We start from the raw sequence: 15,893 nt of genomic DNA on the forward strand, positions 1-15,893 counted from the left end.
TCGGGCTGGTCCTGGGAGTGCACTTAGGGAACTTTGACCATGCTCTCCTCCCTCATCCTTCCTCGGAAAGGAGCAGCACTGGCAACCAGACCAAACATGCCCGCAGCCATGGGCAGCCACAAGCTTTGCTGCAGGGAAACGAATTTGGGCGGTTGCTGCACAGCACGTGGCTCCCCGGGCACAGCTCGTCCTGCTGAGGAAGCTCTGCAGCAGGAACAGGGGCAGCACCCAGGAGCTTGCCTCGGGGTGCCCCCCACCCCACTGTGCGGTGCGATCACAGCAGGAGCGGCTGAGCGAGTGCAAGGGCATCTGCAAGACACCTGCAGGCACCAGCGTCTCACCCAGCTGCGGGACCGGGTGCAGGAGGGAGCTGAGCATTGCGAAGCCTTTGGCACCTAAGCCCTGGGTTTGGCAGCAGCGGGAGGAAGCAGCTGTGGGGCAGGGAAGTGTTCCAGTGTGCGCGGGTGAGTCACTGCACAAACCCACCCCTGCTGCATGCTGTGAGCCCCGTGAGAGGGACAACACACACAGCTTCTCCCCAGGAGTGTGATGCAGCCCCCCCCCCGATGGCACAGGGAGGTAGGGGTCCGTTTGTTCTTGCCTTGGGAGGGATTTGGGATGTGGCCAGAAAGAGCTGATGGAGGCAAGTGCTGGCACAGACTTGCTCAAAGCAGGAGGCTGGAGACCCCTGAAGCCTCGTCACCACTACCCCGCCTAGGTTCCTGGATGGAACTGAGTCAGTGAGTTCTTAGCAGCCTTTGATCCTTGCTTGCTACTTCCCTGGAATCTGTTAAGACTCTCCTGTCTTGTCCTGTCCTGGCACAGCAAAGCCAAGCCTGGTGCTGACAGGGATGTGACAGACCCCCAGATGTGATTTTCTGCTGTCCCCTTGGAAGCTGGTAATGAATCAAGTCACTTGGGTGAGAAAAAGGAAAATATGAAGTCCCTGTTGCAATTTCCTGCTTCAGATTACAGAGCACAGCACTCAAAGAAGCAAACAGAGCTGTGGCTCCGCTGTCGTGTGGTCAGACCAACATATCTGGCTTCCCTGTCCCTAACTCCCTGGTTTTAGTTTCTCCTGATCCATGGGATTTCCTGGTCTCTCAGGAACAGGACTCTGCAGCAGGGCAGCCCAGGCAGGAAAGCACAGAGCTGAAACCCTGCTTTTGGGGTGCGGGAGACCAGTGCCATCAACTCCCTCCTGGTTTTGCTGGTGATAGAGCTTTGCCCTGGTGAGTGTGCTGGATCCATATGAAGGACACTCAGCTGGGCAGGAGGGATGAGGGCAGCGCTGTGTCCCTCAGGGGTGGCTCTCCATGGTCCTCTGCCCATGTTGGTTGCATCTCAGTGGTCCTCTCAGCTTCCTCTCACCGCTGCTCTCTCCTCTTTTCTAGGTCGTTCGACATGAGTGTGGCTGTCCTCTTTCTCCTGGGGCTGGGGCTGTTGGAGGCAGAATGCAGGTGCTTCTTCAACCGCACTCAGGAGCACTGTGTGTGCTACAGCCTGTCCCAGAAAAGCGTTGACAGCATCATCCAGTGCCTCCCAGCCTCTGTTGTGGAGTTTCGTGGGGGAGACCTGGAGAGATACGTAGCCTTCACCATCAGTGACCCAGACCCTTCTACCATTAACATGCTGGGCTCCCTGCTATTCAGGAAGATCATCTTTGGTGATCTCCTGGTGCCCGAGATACTCCTCGCCCAAGTGCTGAGGTTCTTCTCCTACACCCACGTCCAGGAGCTGGTGTTTGACAGCTGTGTGTTTGAGGGCAGAGGCAATTGGGACAGAATGGCCGGCCAGGACTTGCCCATTTTGTCCCTGCGCTTCCACAACGTGAGCTCTGCTGCACTGATGGGCCACGAGCAGGACTTCTCCAGCCTGAGCAGCTTCCTTGGGGCCCTGCAGGAGCTGTCCCTCACCACCTCCCGCCTCACCAGCCTGCCCTGTGCCATCGGGAGGCTCTTCACAACCCTGCGCTCCCTGGACATGGCACAGAACAGCCTTGGGGATGAGAGCCTGATGTCTGCTTTCTGCAGTGGGGCTTTCCCTCATCTCCTGGTGCTGAGTCTGCAGCGCAACAACCTGACATCCTACCACAGAGTGTGTGAGGGCGTGCAGCTGCTGCGGGAGCTCCAGCATCTCGACCTCAGCCAGAACAAGCTCACAGCAGACCCGTCCTCCTCCTGCCAGTGGCCGCAGTCCCTCCGCAGCTTTAACTTGTCTGACACTGGCTTGGAAGAGGTCCTCACACCTCTGCCCCCCAGCCTGGAAGTGCTGGACATGAGCTGCAACCACCTCCACGCTGTAGACATCTCCCTCGGCTCCTTGAAGAAGCTCTTCCTGAGCCAAAACATGCTGGAGGCTGCGCCCTCCATCAGGAATTACCCCTTGTTGGACACCCTGCACCTGGACAACAACTCCATCACGGAGCTGCCGTGGGATGAGATGAAGAACCTGCAGGACGTGGCCGCAGCCGACAACCCCTACATGTGCTCATGCTCCGAGGCGGGGGGGCTGCAGGCACTGGCGGCCATGGGGCAGCTGGGGCAGGGCTGGCCCCAGCACTACATGTGCCACGCTCCGCCTCGCTACCGGGGCAGGCTGGTGGAGGACGTGCCGGTCTCGGTGCTGCAGTGTAACAGTGCTGCTGTGGTTGTCCCCATCTGCATCGTCCTGGTCCTGATCGCCGTGGCTGGAGCTGTCTCCTTGGTCAGATCCAGACCTGGGCTCATCCGATCCTGCCCCAGAGTGTGAAGGGGACCTGTGACTATCCCCATGGAGGCTGCAAGGCCAGGAGCTCTGTGGGAAGACTCACAGGTCCCCCAGGTGCAGGTAAAGGGCTCTGTGTCCCTGGTTGTCGTGGTTTAAGCCCAGCCAGCAACTAAACACCACACAGCCACTCACCCCCTGCCTGTGGGATGGGAAAGAGAACTGGAAAATGGGTATAAAACCTGCGGGTTGAGGTGAGAAGAGTCTGATAATTGAAATAAAAATAGAATAATAATAAAACAATAACAGTAATGACAGTAATAACAATAATGCTAGCAATAGCTGGTACCCTTAATAATATCAAGGGTACTAGCTAGTAAGCTACAGTGATGATGATACTCCTACTACTAATAGGAAACAGAGAGAGGAATAACCCCCTCCCCACTGCCCCTTCTGGGCAGCTCCCCCCAGTTTATATTTCATATAAAAAGTATAAATATGTACTACCCCCCAGTTTATAGTTTATGTTGCAGTTTTATCCCACTGGGCATGCCGTGCTGTGGGATGAAATCCTTTGACTGGTTTGGGTTGGGGGTCCTGTCTCTGCTTCATCCCGGCTTCTTGTACCCCTCCTCACTGGCAGAGCATGAGAGACTGAACAGTCCTTGATCAGGGTGAGTGCTGCTGAGCAACAACTAAAACATGGGTCTGTTATCAGCATTAGTCTCGGACTTAAAGCCAGAACACAGCTCTGCACCAGCTGCTAGGAAGAAAATGAACTCTATCCCAGCCAAGGACACCAGTCCAGGCTATGGAGCAGGATGGCCCGCAGAATTATCCCACAGTGGCTGCTGCTTGCTCCTTGTGCCTAGAAAACCTTCATGCTAGTCCAAGGTCCCTCACATCCCACCCCTGCCTTGCAAAGATGTCCCTCTTGGAGCCAGGAGTGAATGAGTCCAGGCCCTTGTTTCCCGTGCTCCTGCTGACTCCTGCTCAGCCTCCAGCCTGCACCCAACACCATTAATAATGCAGGAGAACAGGATCCCCCCGTGTAACCCCATCCCCTGCCCTGTCCGGCCACTGCTGAGCTGGCCATGGCTGCTGGGGAGGTGAGTGTCCTCGTGGGGACATCACAGGGTGGTTTGGGGGCTCAGCTGGGTGTTTGGGGCAGGACTCAGCTCATCCCCCTTTGCCCTGTGTCCCGGCAGGATGTGTGTGTGAAAGCGGCTGTGGGACTGCACAAGGCAGCAGGTAGAGCCCTGCTCATCACCTTAGGGCCTTCAGCATGAACCCCCATGCCAGGGAACCGGTGCTGGTGGGCCTGGCCTGGGCAGTGGTGATGGGGAGGGGGTGTCCTCCCTGTCCTGGTGGCTCTGAGCACTGTGGTCATGGTGGGAGGGCATGGGAACCACATGCCTGGGACCCAGCTCCAGGCAGCATTAGGAGCAGAGCTGGGGCAGGGGGTGATGTCCCCCACACCAGCCCATGTGCAGTGCTTCCAGGGGCAGGGGACAGCTGTGCAGCCAGCAGTGAGGACCCCCTGAAGCTCCTTTTTGCTGGGAAGGAGGCCCAGGTGAGAGTGGCCAGGACACCGGTAACAAGGGGACGAGGGGCCCTGGGGAAGCTGATGGGAGCAGGGGGGCTCTGTCCACTTGGGACCGTGATGGGTGCTGAGGTCTTGGCCTGATCCCTGCCCTACACCCCTATAGGCTACTCTCTTGTGGGGGGCTGTTGGAGGTTACCAGATAGCAGAGGGGGTTTCCCCCCCAAGCCTACCTGTGCTAAGCCCTCCATGCCATCTCTAGCCCAGCATGCCCAGTCCCCCTTTACCCTGCACTGGTCATACTGGGATGGGGGAAAGCTGAACATTGTCACCCTCCCTCATGCCAGGACAGCTCCTTCACTGTCGATGGTGTCTTCCGCTTGGACGCAGGACAGGTATTGTGGGCACCACGTCCTCCTGCACCCCTGTCCCCAGCCAGATGAGCAGGGACACACTGGCCCAAGCTGTTGGCTGGGGGTACTGGGCACCACTGCCACAGGTGTCACAGGAAGTGCTGGGGACCTGGCCCTTGGTCCTGTGTATGGTTCTGCTGGTGTTCCCTGCCCTGTTTCCTCTGCGGTGCTGGGATGTGGCTGTCATGCTGTCTGTGCCTTACTGCCCGTGCTGTGCTCTCTGTGGCATGCTGTGCACCACTGTGCCATACCATCCGTGCTGTGCCATGCATACTGCCATCTGCACCATGCCATCCATACCAGGCTACCTGTGCTGTGCTACCCATGCACCCCATCTCTGTTGTGCTGCCCAATCCATGGCAGTGCCCTCTGTGCTGGGCCATCTGCACCGTGGTGTCCATGCTGTGCCATGCTAGCTGTGCCATGCTGTGCCGTGCTGGCTGTGCCACGCCATCCCGGCGTTACTGGCTATGTCTGTCTTACAGGAGAAGGTTCTGGAGCTGGCAAGACCCCAGCTGGCCCTGGTTCCCCTTGGCTACAGCATGACCCTGCTGCTGTGGGACCCACACGGCCCTGGGCCCCAGCTGCCCTGCCAGAGCATCGTTTGGCAGGTGAGGGCACAGGGAGAGGTGACAGGGAGAGGTGACAGCTCCTGGCTCAACCCACTGACCCCAGTCCTGCTGCTGTGGGGTGTGACCCAGCCATGGGTGCCAAGAACCAGAGGCTCCCAGCTTGACCAGCTTGTCCCCAGGTCATCACCACCATCTTCCAAGAACTGGAGGCCCTGGGGGGTGATGCACGGAGCCTGCAAACTGTCAGCCTGGTCCAGGTAGGGCAGGAGCAGGGTGTGGTGGGCTGAGGGTTCCATTCCCTCTCTGCCGGTGGTCAGACCTTGCTGTGCCAAGGGACATACATTGCCCCAGTGCTGGCACGCAGTGCCCTGTGCCAGAGGGTGACCAAAGCCTGCAGACCTTCGGATCCTGAGATCTCTCCCTTCTCAGCCCTTACCTTTGCATGGCCATGAGCAGGCTGCGTCCCTGGGGAGTGCTAGCACTCCCCTCTTTGCCCCCCTCTGCCTAACGCAGCCCCATTCCAGGTCTGCAGCCATGACAAAGCCTGGGACCTGCTTCATCCCGATGGCCGAGCCCTGCAAATGATGGATGTTGCCCCCCTGGGCCTGTAGGTACCTGATACCCCGTGGTCAGGCAGGTGCTCCTGGGAAGTGGTACCCAACATTGAGCACATGGGCTAAGCGGGGAGCATGGTGCCCAGCAGAGGATGGCCAGGGGCATCCCTCAGGGAGCACACAGGAGATGGATGGACAAGGCCATCACTCACTGTGTTCTCCCTCTGCTTCCAGGATGGTGGAGGAGGCAATGGAAGTCGCAGTGTGCAATGCCCAAGCTGCCATCAGTGTGTATGCCTCGGGGCTGGGAGCCATCCCAGCACTGTTCCAGGGGTGTGCACAGCAGCTCCCTGCAGGAGAGTGCTCGGCCACACAGGGGTGAGGGATTGGGCAGATATCCCATGGGGAAGGGAAGGGTTTGGGCCATGACCGTGGGCGCTGCTGTGCTCTGCTCTCTAGAGATGCTCTCCCTAGAGCCGGCAGCCTCTTCACTCTCACTGTGGAGCGGGAGCTGGAGGGAGGCAGGCACCAGCGCTCGGCCCTCAGGATCCTGGCATCTCCTGGGACCACTGGGCCCTGCTCCAGGCTGTACGTACTGGAGCTACAGCTCTGTGCTGGGCTAAGCCATGTCCCCTACCCCAGCACCCCTGCGGTGCTGCTGTGGGTCAGGGGGGATTTGGTACCCCCTTGGAGCAGGAGAGACCCCAACACCCCAGCGGGAGCACCTGGCTGGGAGCCAAGGGGGTGCCATCACCCCTGGGGACATGGGCTTGCTTCCAGCATGGCTCCCATGGGTCAGGGCTCAGCCTTCCCAGCCCCATCCCTCTCCTAGGGTGCCCCTTGTCCCACATGCAGGGAACCGGGCACTGGCCACCCTCTGCCTGACACTGGCTGCCTGCCCTGGGTCGTGGAGCAGTTGCTGGAGGGGAACAGCCTGACGTTCCTGCTGCTGTGTGTGACGCTGCCAGGTACCCCCTGGGATTGGGATGCCGCTTTGGGGTATCCCCACCCTGCAGTTTCCCCCATCTCACCCCACTCCCGGCACTTGGTCCCAGACTGCAGTGGTTGGAGGCTGGAAACCAGCTCCACCTACCCCCATCCTGACCCTGTGCCAGGCAGTGGGAGGTGCTGCTGGGTCCCCGTGGTCCCTGCTCAGGGCTTGCTGCTGTCCCAGCCACCTCCAGAGAAGAGGTCCTGGAGGCCCTGGGGCTGGCCGAGCGCGTGAAGGGGCTGGCCAGGAGGATCTCAGCCACGCTCTGGGACCCTGTGCAAGAGATCACAGCACGTCGGAGGCTGATCCGAGGGCTGCGCCTGGAGCTGCTGGCTGGAGCTGCAGTCCCTGAGCAGGAGGTGGCCCTGGCCCAGCTGCGGAAAGCCCTGCGGGAGCTGCGGGTGAGAAAACGCCCCTGGCCACCACATGGGACCAGGATGAGGGCTGATGTCCATCCTGGTGTCAACACTATTGGCCAGCACTGAGGGCAGGGGCTGAGGGCTCCCTGCTGGGGATTGAGGCAGCTGGGGTAAGATGTATCCCTGGAGGTCTCCAGCACCCCAGCAAGGACCCCCTTTTCCAGGTGCTGAAGAGCCAAAGGTGGGAGAAGAAGCAGGGAACAGCCGAGATGCTCAGGACAAGTGAGATGCATCAAACCACTACAAAGATGGGCACTGGTCAGGACATTACCCCCTCATCCAGGGATAAGCCAGGTGCAGGAGAAGCCCTGAGTCCTGGTTGCATCCCTGTAACACCTCCTGTTCCCACAGACCAGGTCCCTGCAAGGAATACAGCACCAGACCAGCAGTCTGGGACCCATGTGTCCCTGACTGGTATTAGCCTGGGGGCAGCAGGTCTGGAGTGTGGGGACAGGCAGGCACCCCACGCCTTGGTGGCTGATCTGTGGGCAGGAAGCATCGCTTCACATGGTGGAAAAAGGCTGGACGAGGGCTCAGTCTCTCTTCAGTCACACCACGTCGTGCTCATTCTCCTTCCCTCTCCCCACCCAGCACAGGGTGCCAGTGAGAGCAGCCAGGGAGGGGACAGCCAAGCCGTGGTGAGCACAGAGCAGAGACTGCTGGAGGAGCCCGCACCAAGCGAAGCACCAAATCTCCTGACGAGGGGTGACACAGTGAGTGCTGGGTCCTTGAGTGACCAGGGCCTGCAGTCCTCTGCTCTGGCAGCACTGGGTGTTCTGGGTGCTGTCTGAGCCTGCTCTGCCCTGTCAGGCCATGAGGAGAGCAAGGAGGTGGGCACAGGAAGAATCATAGAATCCCAGACTGGTTTGGGTTGGAAGGGACCTTAAAGCTCATCCAGCTCCAAAACCCTGCCACGGGCAGGGACACCTTCCACTAGAGCAGCTTGCTCCAAGCCCCTGTGTCCAACCTGGCCTTGAACACTGCCAGGGATGGGGCAGCCACAGCTTCTCTGGGCACCCTGTGCCAGCGCCTCAGCACCCTCACAGGGAAGAGCTTCTGCCTCAGAGCTCATCTCAGTCTCCCCTCTGGCAGGTTAAAGCCATTCCCCTTGTCCTGGCCCTACAGGCCCTTGTCCAAAGCCCCTCTCCAGGTTTCCTGCAGCCCCTTTAGGCACTGGAGCTGCTCTAAGGTCTCCCCTTCAGGAGCCTTCTCTTGTCCAGGCTGAACCAGCCCAGCTCTCTCAGCCTGGCTCCAGAGCAGAGCTGCTCCAGCCCTTGCAGCATCTCCATGGCCTCCTCTAGACCCACTAGAGCAGGGAACCCATCACTGGGGGCTCCAGGCTGCCTCAGGGCAGGGCAGCCCCAGGAGCAGAGACACTCCAGTTTCCCTGTCCTCACCCCTGTCTCTGCAGTGGGACGCAGCTCGCTGGCAGCAGGAGGTGACCATGCTGGGCCTGAGCCTGGAGGCAGCACGGCAGCAGCGGGACGTGGCTGAGCGGGACCTGGAAGCTTTGCTGCAGAGCCACCGGCAGGAGCTGCAGTGCTGCAGGCAGCGCCTGCTGCAGGTGGGCAGGGTGGGCTGGGAATGCTGCTCCAGCCTGGCAGAGCTGTCCCAGGCAGCCCCCCTACACCCTGCAGGTGCTCCGGGACCAGCAGCACCTGGCAGAGGAGCAGAGGGAGGCCCTGGGCCGCTGGCACCGGGCGCTGCTGCAGGAGGTGCCGCACGCCAGGGGCATGGGATCAGCCGATGCCTCCACACAGACACCGTCAGCCAGCACCCCAGGGCTGTGGGGACAGTTTGGTGTCCCTGCAGACCCTGACACCTCAGCCCCCTCCATTGAGTGAATCACCAGCCCTCATACCAGGGGACTGGCCAGCCCCAGCTCCAGTGGTTACACAGGGTAAGGCCTCCTGTCCTGCCTGCTCTGGCTGCTCCCTGTGGAAAACTGGCCCCAGGGAGGGCGGCTGTTGGCAAAAGGGCTGTGGGGAAAGCGCTTCACCCTTCTGCCCCCCGGGGAAAACCCTGCTCTGCTGCTGGGCACAGGCTGCAGGAGCAGGGGCTGCAGAAGCAGGGTGGGAGGGCTGGTGGGTTGGAACTAGATGAGCTTTAAGGTCCCTCCCAACCCATTCCAGTCTGGGATTCCATGAATAAAGCATTTGCCCCTCGCTGATGAGCATCATGTGCCTGGCCCCAAACCTCTGCCAAGCAAACCTGCTTCCTTCATGGAGGACACACACATGTGCTGTTGTACCACAACTTTAATAACCCCAGCCAGAGCCAGCAGTGACTTCTGCATGCCAGGAAATCACTAGCTACAGCATCAGTACAAATTTGGGTGCTGTCTCCCTTTTGGGATGCAAGGGACACAGTTCCCACATCCCTCCATTCCCCAACAGCTCCATAGAGAGCAGTAACACCACACTTGAGGAGGAGAAATGGAGCCTAAGGACAGCAGCCCTTCAGCCAGGGGCTGGAGAAAGAGGTGGGAGAGACGCCCCCAGACACTGTGAGGCTCTGCAGGAAGCTTTATGCTGATGATTGGCACTAGCACCATCCACAGGAGCTGGAACAGCATCAGCCCGACACTGGTCTGGCAGCCCACAGCAGAGCTAACTGCTGCAGGAGCACAGGCACAAGAGATGGATACACTGGGGAAACAGCTTTAGAACAGAAGATACCAGACAAACCAGAGGCTCAGGACCCTTGAGGCTGGGCGTGACTGACTGCACAGGAATCCCAAGGCACAGAGCTGGAGCAGGGCGCAGCTTTCCCTCTGGAACAGGGACAGAGCACTCTCATCCTCAGCACTCTGTGCATGCACCCACCAGTAGTGACTCCCCACAATCACGAGGGCTGGGAGGCCGATGGGCAGAGCACTGCTGTGCTTTCAGCACCAGCACCAAACACCCCTGAGGAACAACCAAAGGCTGCCCCGGCACATGCAGGGCAGGAAGGCAGCAGCTACGTGAGCCCATAGTACAAGTGAACAGCGAGGCCGATGCACAAGACAGCAATGAAGAAGAGGAGGGTGAGCTGCAGATTGAAGAGGGTAACGGACAGGAGGGCGTTGACCAGGATAGAGCAGGAGATGATGAAGAGCCTGGTGATGTTACTGCTGTGCTTCATCACCACAGACATGATCAAGCCATTCAAAGCCTGACTGACCACGATCACCAGCACCCAGGAGGAGAAGCCCTCCAAGAAACCGTCCTCTGTGCTGCTCCAGAAGTAGCCGATCAAGTTGAGCAGGACCCCAAAGAAGTAAAGGAAGAGGTTCTGCAGGCTGAGAGGCAGTGCCTGGGTCTTCAGGATGGCTTCTGTGTAGACAGCAGACAAGCCTGATATCAGGCAGTACACCGAGATCAGCACCAAGCCCACCAGTGTGATGTGCAGCTTCATCTCGGAGGGGCTGCCAGGGTCCTGCAGGCCCCCACAGCTGTAGCTCACTCCGGCAGCCACTAGCAGCAGAAGAGCCAGCCACTGGCGCATGCTGAGTCTTTGGCGTAGGAAGAGGCTGTAGAGGAGTGCGGTGCTGACGATCTTTAAGTTACTCAAGATCTGGTAGGTGCTGGGATCCATGAAGAGCTGCATGTGAACCACCAGGTTGTTGTTGGCAGCATAGAGCAGGGCAGAGAGGGCAAATGGGGCAACGTGGTGCCACGACACAGTGACTCCCAGCAGCTCCCGGTCCCAGGTCAGCAGGAACAGGAAGGAGAACACCAGTTTTGTCAGCTCGACAAGAACCACCACAGATGTGGAGCTGAAGGGGATCACCCCATCCACCTTACACTGGGTCAGGAGAGGGGCATGAGAGCCATATATGACTACAGACAAGAGCAGCATCAGTCCCCACAGGCCCCTCTGGAGCACCCAGTTTGCAGAGGCAGCAGCATTACCAAACATCACCATTTTCAAGCAGTAGCCAGCAAGGGCGAGCTGCTCTCAGTGCAGAGAGGCCAGACAGACTCGCAGCCTAGAACTTTCAAGAACAGACTAAATACCATGAATTTAATGAGCTTGATTAAGACGTTACCTGCTACATTTCCGATGCAGCAGAGAAGAATGATTTTGGTTTTCATAAGGAAGAGAACTACAAGCTTCCCCTGGAAGCCACACCAAGCATGTTCCTAAGGCAAAGCATGCGCTCAGCAGGAGGGATGTGCGGTGAACATGATGATATGTCACAGGCAGCCCTTCAGTCCGCAGGGGCATGGGGAGAGAGGTGAGGGTTAACAGCAGCTGGAGAACCATGGGCTGCTGGTGCTTCCAAGCTACTGTGTGTTAATGATCACTGCTGCCACAGTAATAAATACCCCATAACCAGACCTGCTGATGTCTCGCAATGATGTGGTGTAAAGCCCTTTTCCAGTGGAAAAGAACGGTGGCCGTGCCGTGCCTCTGACAGCCCTAGAAATCCTGTGTGCCTGCTAACTAAGGAACACTGTTCTACAGTCACTGCTGCCAAGAGACTCTTCGCTAGTCCCGGCCCTTTTTCAAGGAACTGACATATTCTCGGATTGTCTTTTCCACGTTGGGCACGGCGTAGTTCTGAGCAGCGTAAATCCCTGTGCAGGTCCCGACCATGAAGCCCAGGACAGCCGAGAAGCGGAGCTTGGCTACCAGGTAGCCTGCCAGGAAGCCTTTGAGGAAGGGCGACGCCAGCAGAGAGCCATCCTGAGGAAAGGAGCCAAGAGTGAGGCGGGCGGGCAGCGCAGGGGACACAGCTTCCCTCAGAAGCGGGGCCCGGCCGGCCCCAGGCACCACACGGGCAGGGGGGAGAGCGTTACCTGCCCCACGCCTGCGTGCACCTCGTCCTCCACCCTGCGCTGCAGGCTCTCCAGCTGGTCCTTCAGGAAGGCGAGGTCCTTCAGCTTCGGCAGCGAGTCCTGAGGGGGAACACGAAGGCCGATGCGAGGCGACGGGAGGGACAACACAACGCTACCTCAGCCCTAGGCAGGCCGCTCCCGCCACCCCGCTCCACTCACCTTATCGTCCGCCATCTTAGCACCGGCACCACCCGCCGCGCATGCGCTGCCGGACGTTGATTGGCTGCTGGCGAGGGCGGTGACACGTACGCGCCCTTCCCGCAGCCGGCCCGCCCGGCGCCATCTTGGGGCGAGGCGGGGTCTGGCTGGCTGCCGGCGTGATGGCGGGAGCGGCGTCTTCCCTCAGGGGCGTCCAGTGGTGGCTGATGATGAGGAAGGAGCGCCCGGGAGGAGCTGGTGTGGGCCTGGTGGGCAGCAGCGCAGTCTGGTGTTGGTGTCAAGTACAAATGGCGGGACATGTTGGATTCCAAGTGTGATACCTTATCCTGTGCCTCACGATCCCTGCCCTGGCCCCAAGACAAGACAGCCATCCTTTGCCCAATAGCAAGAGGTGGAGGCAATGGCGCCTGGCTCTTTCCTGCTAAAGAAGTAACAGTGCCTGGCTTCATGAGGCAGTGTTCAGCCCAGGGGCAGCACCAGACACAGGAAAAGGAGACAACACGTCCCACCCTCATTCTCTCCCTTTCCTTCCGGGAGCAGGATGTGTTTGCGCAGGCACCTCTGGGGGCTCCTTCCTCTACGGTCACAGCAGCTCGGATGTCAGAGCCCTTTGGCTGGGCACAGATCCATGGTCAGCAGCGTCACTCCTGCCCTGAGCAGCTTCGAGCCACACTGGCTGGGTATGGGGACACTCGGTGGTGGTGGCAGCAGCGGGCTGGCTCCTGCTCCTCCTGCAAACCCCAGCACCACTGGGGATGAGGAAAGGACAAAAGTGACCCCCTAAAACCTTCAAGTTACTACCTAAAGACTGGAGCTGCAGTTCTCTCTCTGCTAAGAGGCTTGGGTTAGTAAAGAACTGCCACTAGAAGGCACCCTGTGCACCCCTGAGCCAACTGTGACCCAGCCTGGCACCCCAGATTAACCCTTCATCCCCTGTTGGGGCTTTAGGTTGTTTTCCCATTGTCTGTTCCCCTTTCTGTGAGACCTAAGCACCTCACAGTTGTGCTGGGGACCACATCTAACACATCGCAGAAGATGCCAGTGAGACGTGAACTGCAGCACTTCCAGCTTGGGAAACAGGCGCTACAGAGCTAGAGGCAGGAATGAGAAGTGCACGTTTGAAATGAAGATTTCAGATGCTTGGCTGACTTTAATTAGAAATCGGGATATAGAGGTTGACATATATGTTATCCCAATGGATGTAAAGGCTTAAGGGTCTGAAGGTGTGACTTCTCAGGCAGAACTGTGCGCTAAACCAGGCAGCATGCACGATCATTGAGACAGCCCTGTGAGGGCTTCTGGACTGCTGCTGGTGCTCATTTAAAGTATATATAAAATACATACTATTATATATAATACAATATATAATGCTATAATTATGTATAATATATATGTTTATATATTAACTTGAATTTAGGCACATTCCCTGCAGGTATTACCCTGCTCACACTGAGCCACTGGGAAGAGGCAATGAAAGGGACCTTGGAGGCAGTAGCAGTTGCAGCAGGAAGCAGAGGCAGTTAACTCCTAGCCAGTATAAATCCAAGAGATGTGAGTCCATCCCTCACTGACATCCCAAGCACTGTCTGCTTTGCTTTGCAGCATGAGAAGTTGTAGCACTAGGCATGAGTGAGGCATTTCCCTCAGCCTTTCACACCAACCCACTTTTCAAACAGGACTTCTACACGAAAGGTGAAATGAGAATACTTGGTGTGAATTAAGGGCCTTTCTTGGAGCACAACTATAAAACCGGAAAAGCACAACTTGGTGCAGGCTGAGAACTGGGATGTGGTTAAAAAGCAACACTTGAGGGCAGCACAGCCCTGTTGAACGGTGGTTGCTGCTCAGGGAGCTGGTTCCTCATGAAGGGTGGACCAGTCACCGACCTCACAAGCAGAAGATGCGGTTTTACTAGACATGTTCGAGAGGAACGTCAGGTGTGAAGCCAGCCGAGAGGAGTCACCAGACTGAAGGTACCAGTTGGCAATAAAGGCCGCAGTTTGTTGTTGAACAACAAAAGGTCTCTACAGTTTTCTTGCTGTTTAGCACTGGATCGGAAGCAACACAAAACACTTGTAGGTCTGAGGTGCCAGCATCCATCACAAACCAGCACGAATATGGAGGATATTTCCCAGAAGAGCTGGATGATGGTTTTTGCTCCCAAACGATTGTGCCTCTCACACAGAGCATGCCAGAGCAGGGGCACAGCAAACGATGCAGTCACTACTGTGGTCACATGAGACCATTCCTTATTCTCCAAAGCAGCCGATTAAAACCAGGAGGGAAATGTCTCTGCTGATGCTCCATCACTGGTTTTGTGCCATTTAAAGAAGCAGGAAGCTGGATGCTGTGAGGCATCTTTTAATTGCCAATAGTTCTTGAAATTAGCACTGATGATGGTGCCTATATTTACAGGGACCTGCTCAGTAGTTATACAGACACTGACCTCTCAGCCCCAAACCCAGCAGTAAAATGGAAGCAGAAGAGCTCTCCTTTCTAGTCTTTGTGATCCAGAGTCACAAAGGGACTTCTTAGAGGTGCTGCTCTGCTTTCAGCAGCCTCCTGCACAATGTGTTCACCCTCCCAAAAGGATGCTCATGTGCTGACACCAGGCTCGTGATGAGTGCCCAGTGCTCCTGCCTCCCACCATGGCCGTGTGGGATGGAAATGGCTCCTGAGCCAAAAGCACTTTGCATCCTCAACCTAACAAGGGCATGGCAGCTTTGAGCTCCATCCCTGTCTTGTACATGGAACTGAGAGTCCATGTAGCTGGAGTCAGCCTGAAAATTTCTGGGTCTTCCAGTGCAGTGATAATACACACATCTTTCCAGAGAGAGAGTTCAGAGGGATTTTTGGCAGTAAGGGGGGTGCAAACTCCATAATTCCTAAATTCACCATTCAAAAACCACAAATTCAGACCATTTTTTCTCCATCTTCCCCATCTGCCTGACCCAGACAATTGCTGTATTTGCGCATATGGCAGGTCAGGCTGCACTTCTGGCTTCTCATCCCAGGAAAAGGGGAAGACATACAAGTGCAGGAGTAAAGACACTCTTGTAACAGGCACATGTATGTCGTGCAGAACTGGTCACTTTGTCTTTCATGGTAAAAGCCCAAGCGGCTTCTCTGCAGTGGGGCTTGGAGACAACACACGTATCAGCCACTCTGAGGTTAAAAAATAAGGCTCTTTGCTGTGTAGAGCAGGATGGATTGCTACAGGCAGTTAATAGTGATTTCTTGTCCCCAAAAGGAGGAAAGAGCAAAGCATGCTTCAGAAAGGATGCCTAGGCCTGGTCCTTTGGTTGCAAATGAGCAGGAGCTGGGCTTTACATCTGAATGGTACTAACAAAGCCTGGTGGAAGAACAGCAAAGATGTGAGGAAAGGGTGTGAGAAGCCTTGTCCTTGGCATCCCAGCTCAGCCCTGGCTGCAGGGAGGGTGCAGCCATGCTGTGCCTCACTCTGTGCCTCGCTCACCCGAACATCCCCTGGGAACTTGACTGTGGACCTGCCTGTTACTGGGTGATGGACCTCGGACCTGCTCAGCTCACCTGACTGAGCTGTGGTGGCATTGCTGCTCCCTGCCTTTGGCTGGGGTGTGGGTCTGCTGCTCCCTGGTGCTTCTCCTTCATCCTGAGGGAAGGGAAGAGCTACACAGGCTCTGGAGCAGTGCTGGAGGAAGATGTTCAGCAAGACCACGCTGCTGCTTCTG

At 57.5% G+C, this 15,893-nt stretch overlaps 3 protein-coding genes and 1 long non-coding RNA gene across 5 annotated transcripts; 2 read left to right on the forward strand and 2 right to left on the reverse strand.

Annotated features, from left to right (window-relative positions):
- The first annotated feature begins 167 nt into the window (after nucleotides 1-167).
- CD14 (CD14 molecule) lies at nucleotides 168-3,014 on the forward strand. 2 transcript variants are annotated; one of them, XM_062605259.1, is made up of 2 exons: nucleotides 168-579; nucleotides 1,395-3,014. In XM_062605259.1, the coding sequence occupies exon 2, from the start codon at nucleotides 1,405-1,407 to the stop codon at nucleotides 2,749-2,751; it is 1,347 nt and encodes a 448-aa protein (XP_062461243.1). In that variant the 5' UTR covers nucleotides 168-579; nucleotides 1,395-1,404; the 3' UTR covers nucleotides 2,752-3,014. The 2 variants fall into 2 exon arrangements, with proteins under 2 accessions (XP_062461243.1, XP_062461242.1); XM_062605258.1 differs by having other exon boundaries at nucleotides 168-464.
- Nucleotides 3,015-5,013: 1,999 nt separating this feature from the next.
- Nucleotides 5,014-7,595, forward strand: LOC134156852 (uncharacterized). The gene is made up of 6 exons (XR_009962097.1): nucleotides 5,014-5,273; nucleotides 5,414-5,841; nucleotides 6,023-6,166; nucleotides 6,248-6,756; nucleotides 6,963-7,180; nucleotides 7,363-7,595. It is a non-coding gene; the product is annotated as an uncharacterized LOC134156852 (long non-coding RNA).
- A 1,843-nt stretch (nucleotides 7,596-9,438) lies between these two features.
- On the reverse strand, nucleotides 9,439-11,123 carry SLC35A4 (solute carrier family 35 member A4). Its single transcript, XM_062605288.1, has one exon. The coding sequence runs from the start codon at nucleotides 11,105-11,107 to the stop codon at nucleotides 10,160-10,162; it is 948 nt and encodes a 315-aa protein (XP_062461272.1). The 5' UTR covers nucleotides 11,108-11,123; the 3' UTR covers nucleotides 9,439-10,159.
- Nucleotides 11,124-11,178: 55 nt separating this feature from the next.
- Nucleotides 11,179-12,323, reverse strand: LOC134156882 (SLC35A4 upstream open reading frame protein). The gene is made up of 3 exons (XM_062605300.1): nucleotides 12,184-12,323; nucleotides 11,986-12,084; nucleotides 11,179-11,872 (listed from the first exon to the last, which is right to left on the reverse strand). The coding sequence occupies exons 1-3, from the start codon at nucleotides 12,196-12,198 to the stop codon at nucleotides 11,675-11,677; spliced, it is 312 nt and encodes a 103-aa protein (XP_062461284.1). The 5' UTR covers nucleotides 12,199-12,323; the 3' UTR covers nucleotides 11,179-11,674.
- Nucleotides 12,324-15,893: the final 3,570 nt, after the last annotated feature.

Source organism: Pezoporus occidentalis, unplaced genomic scaffold, assembly GCF_034315485.1.
Source record: "Pezoporus occidentalis ecotype Australia unplaced genomic scaffold, CSIRO_AGI_Poc_V1 ctg91, whole genome shotgun sequence".
Lineage (NCBI taxonomy): Eukaryota > Metazoa > Chordata > Aves > Psittaciformes > Psittacidae > Pezoporus > Pezoporus occidentalis.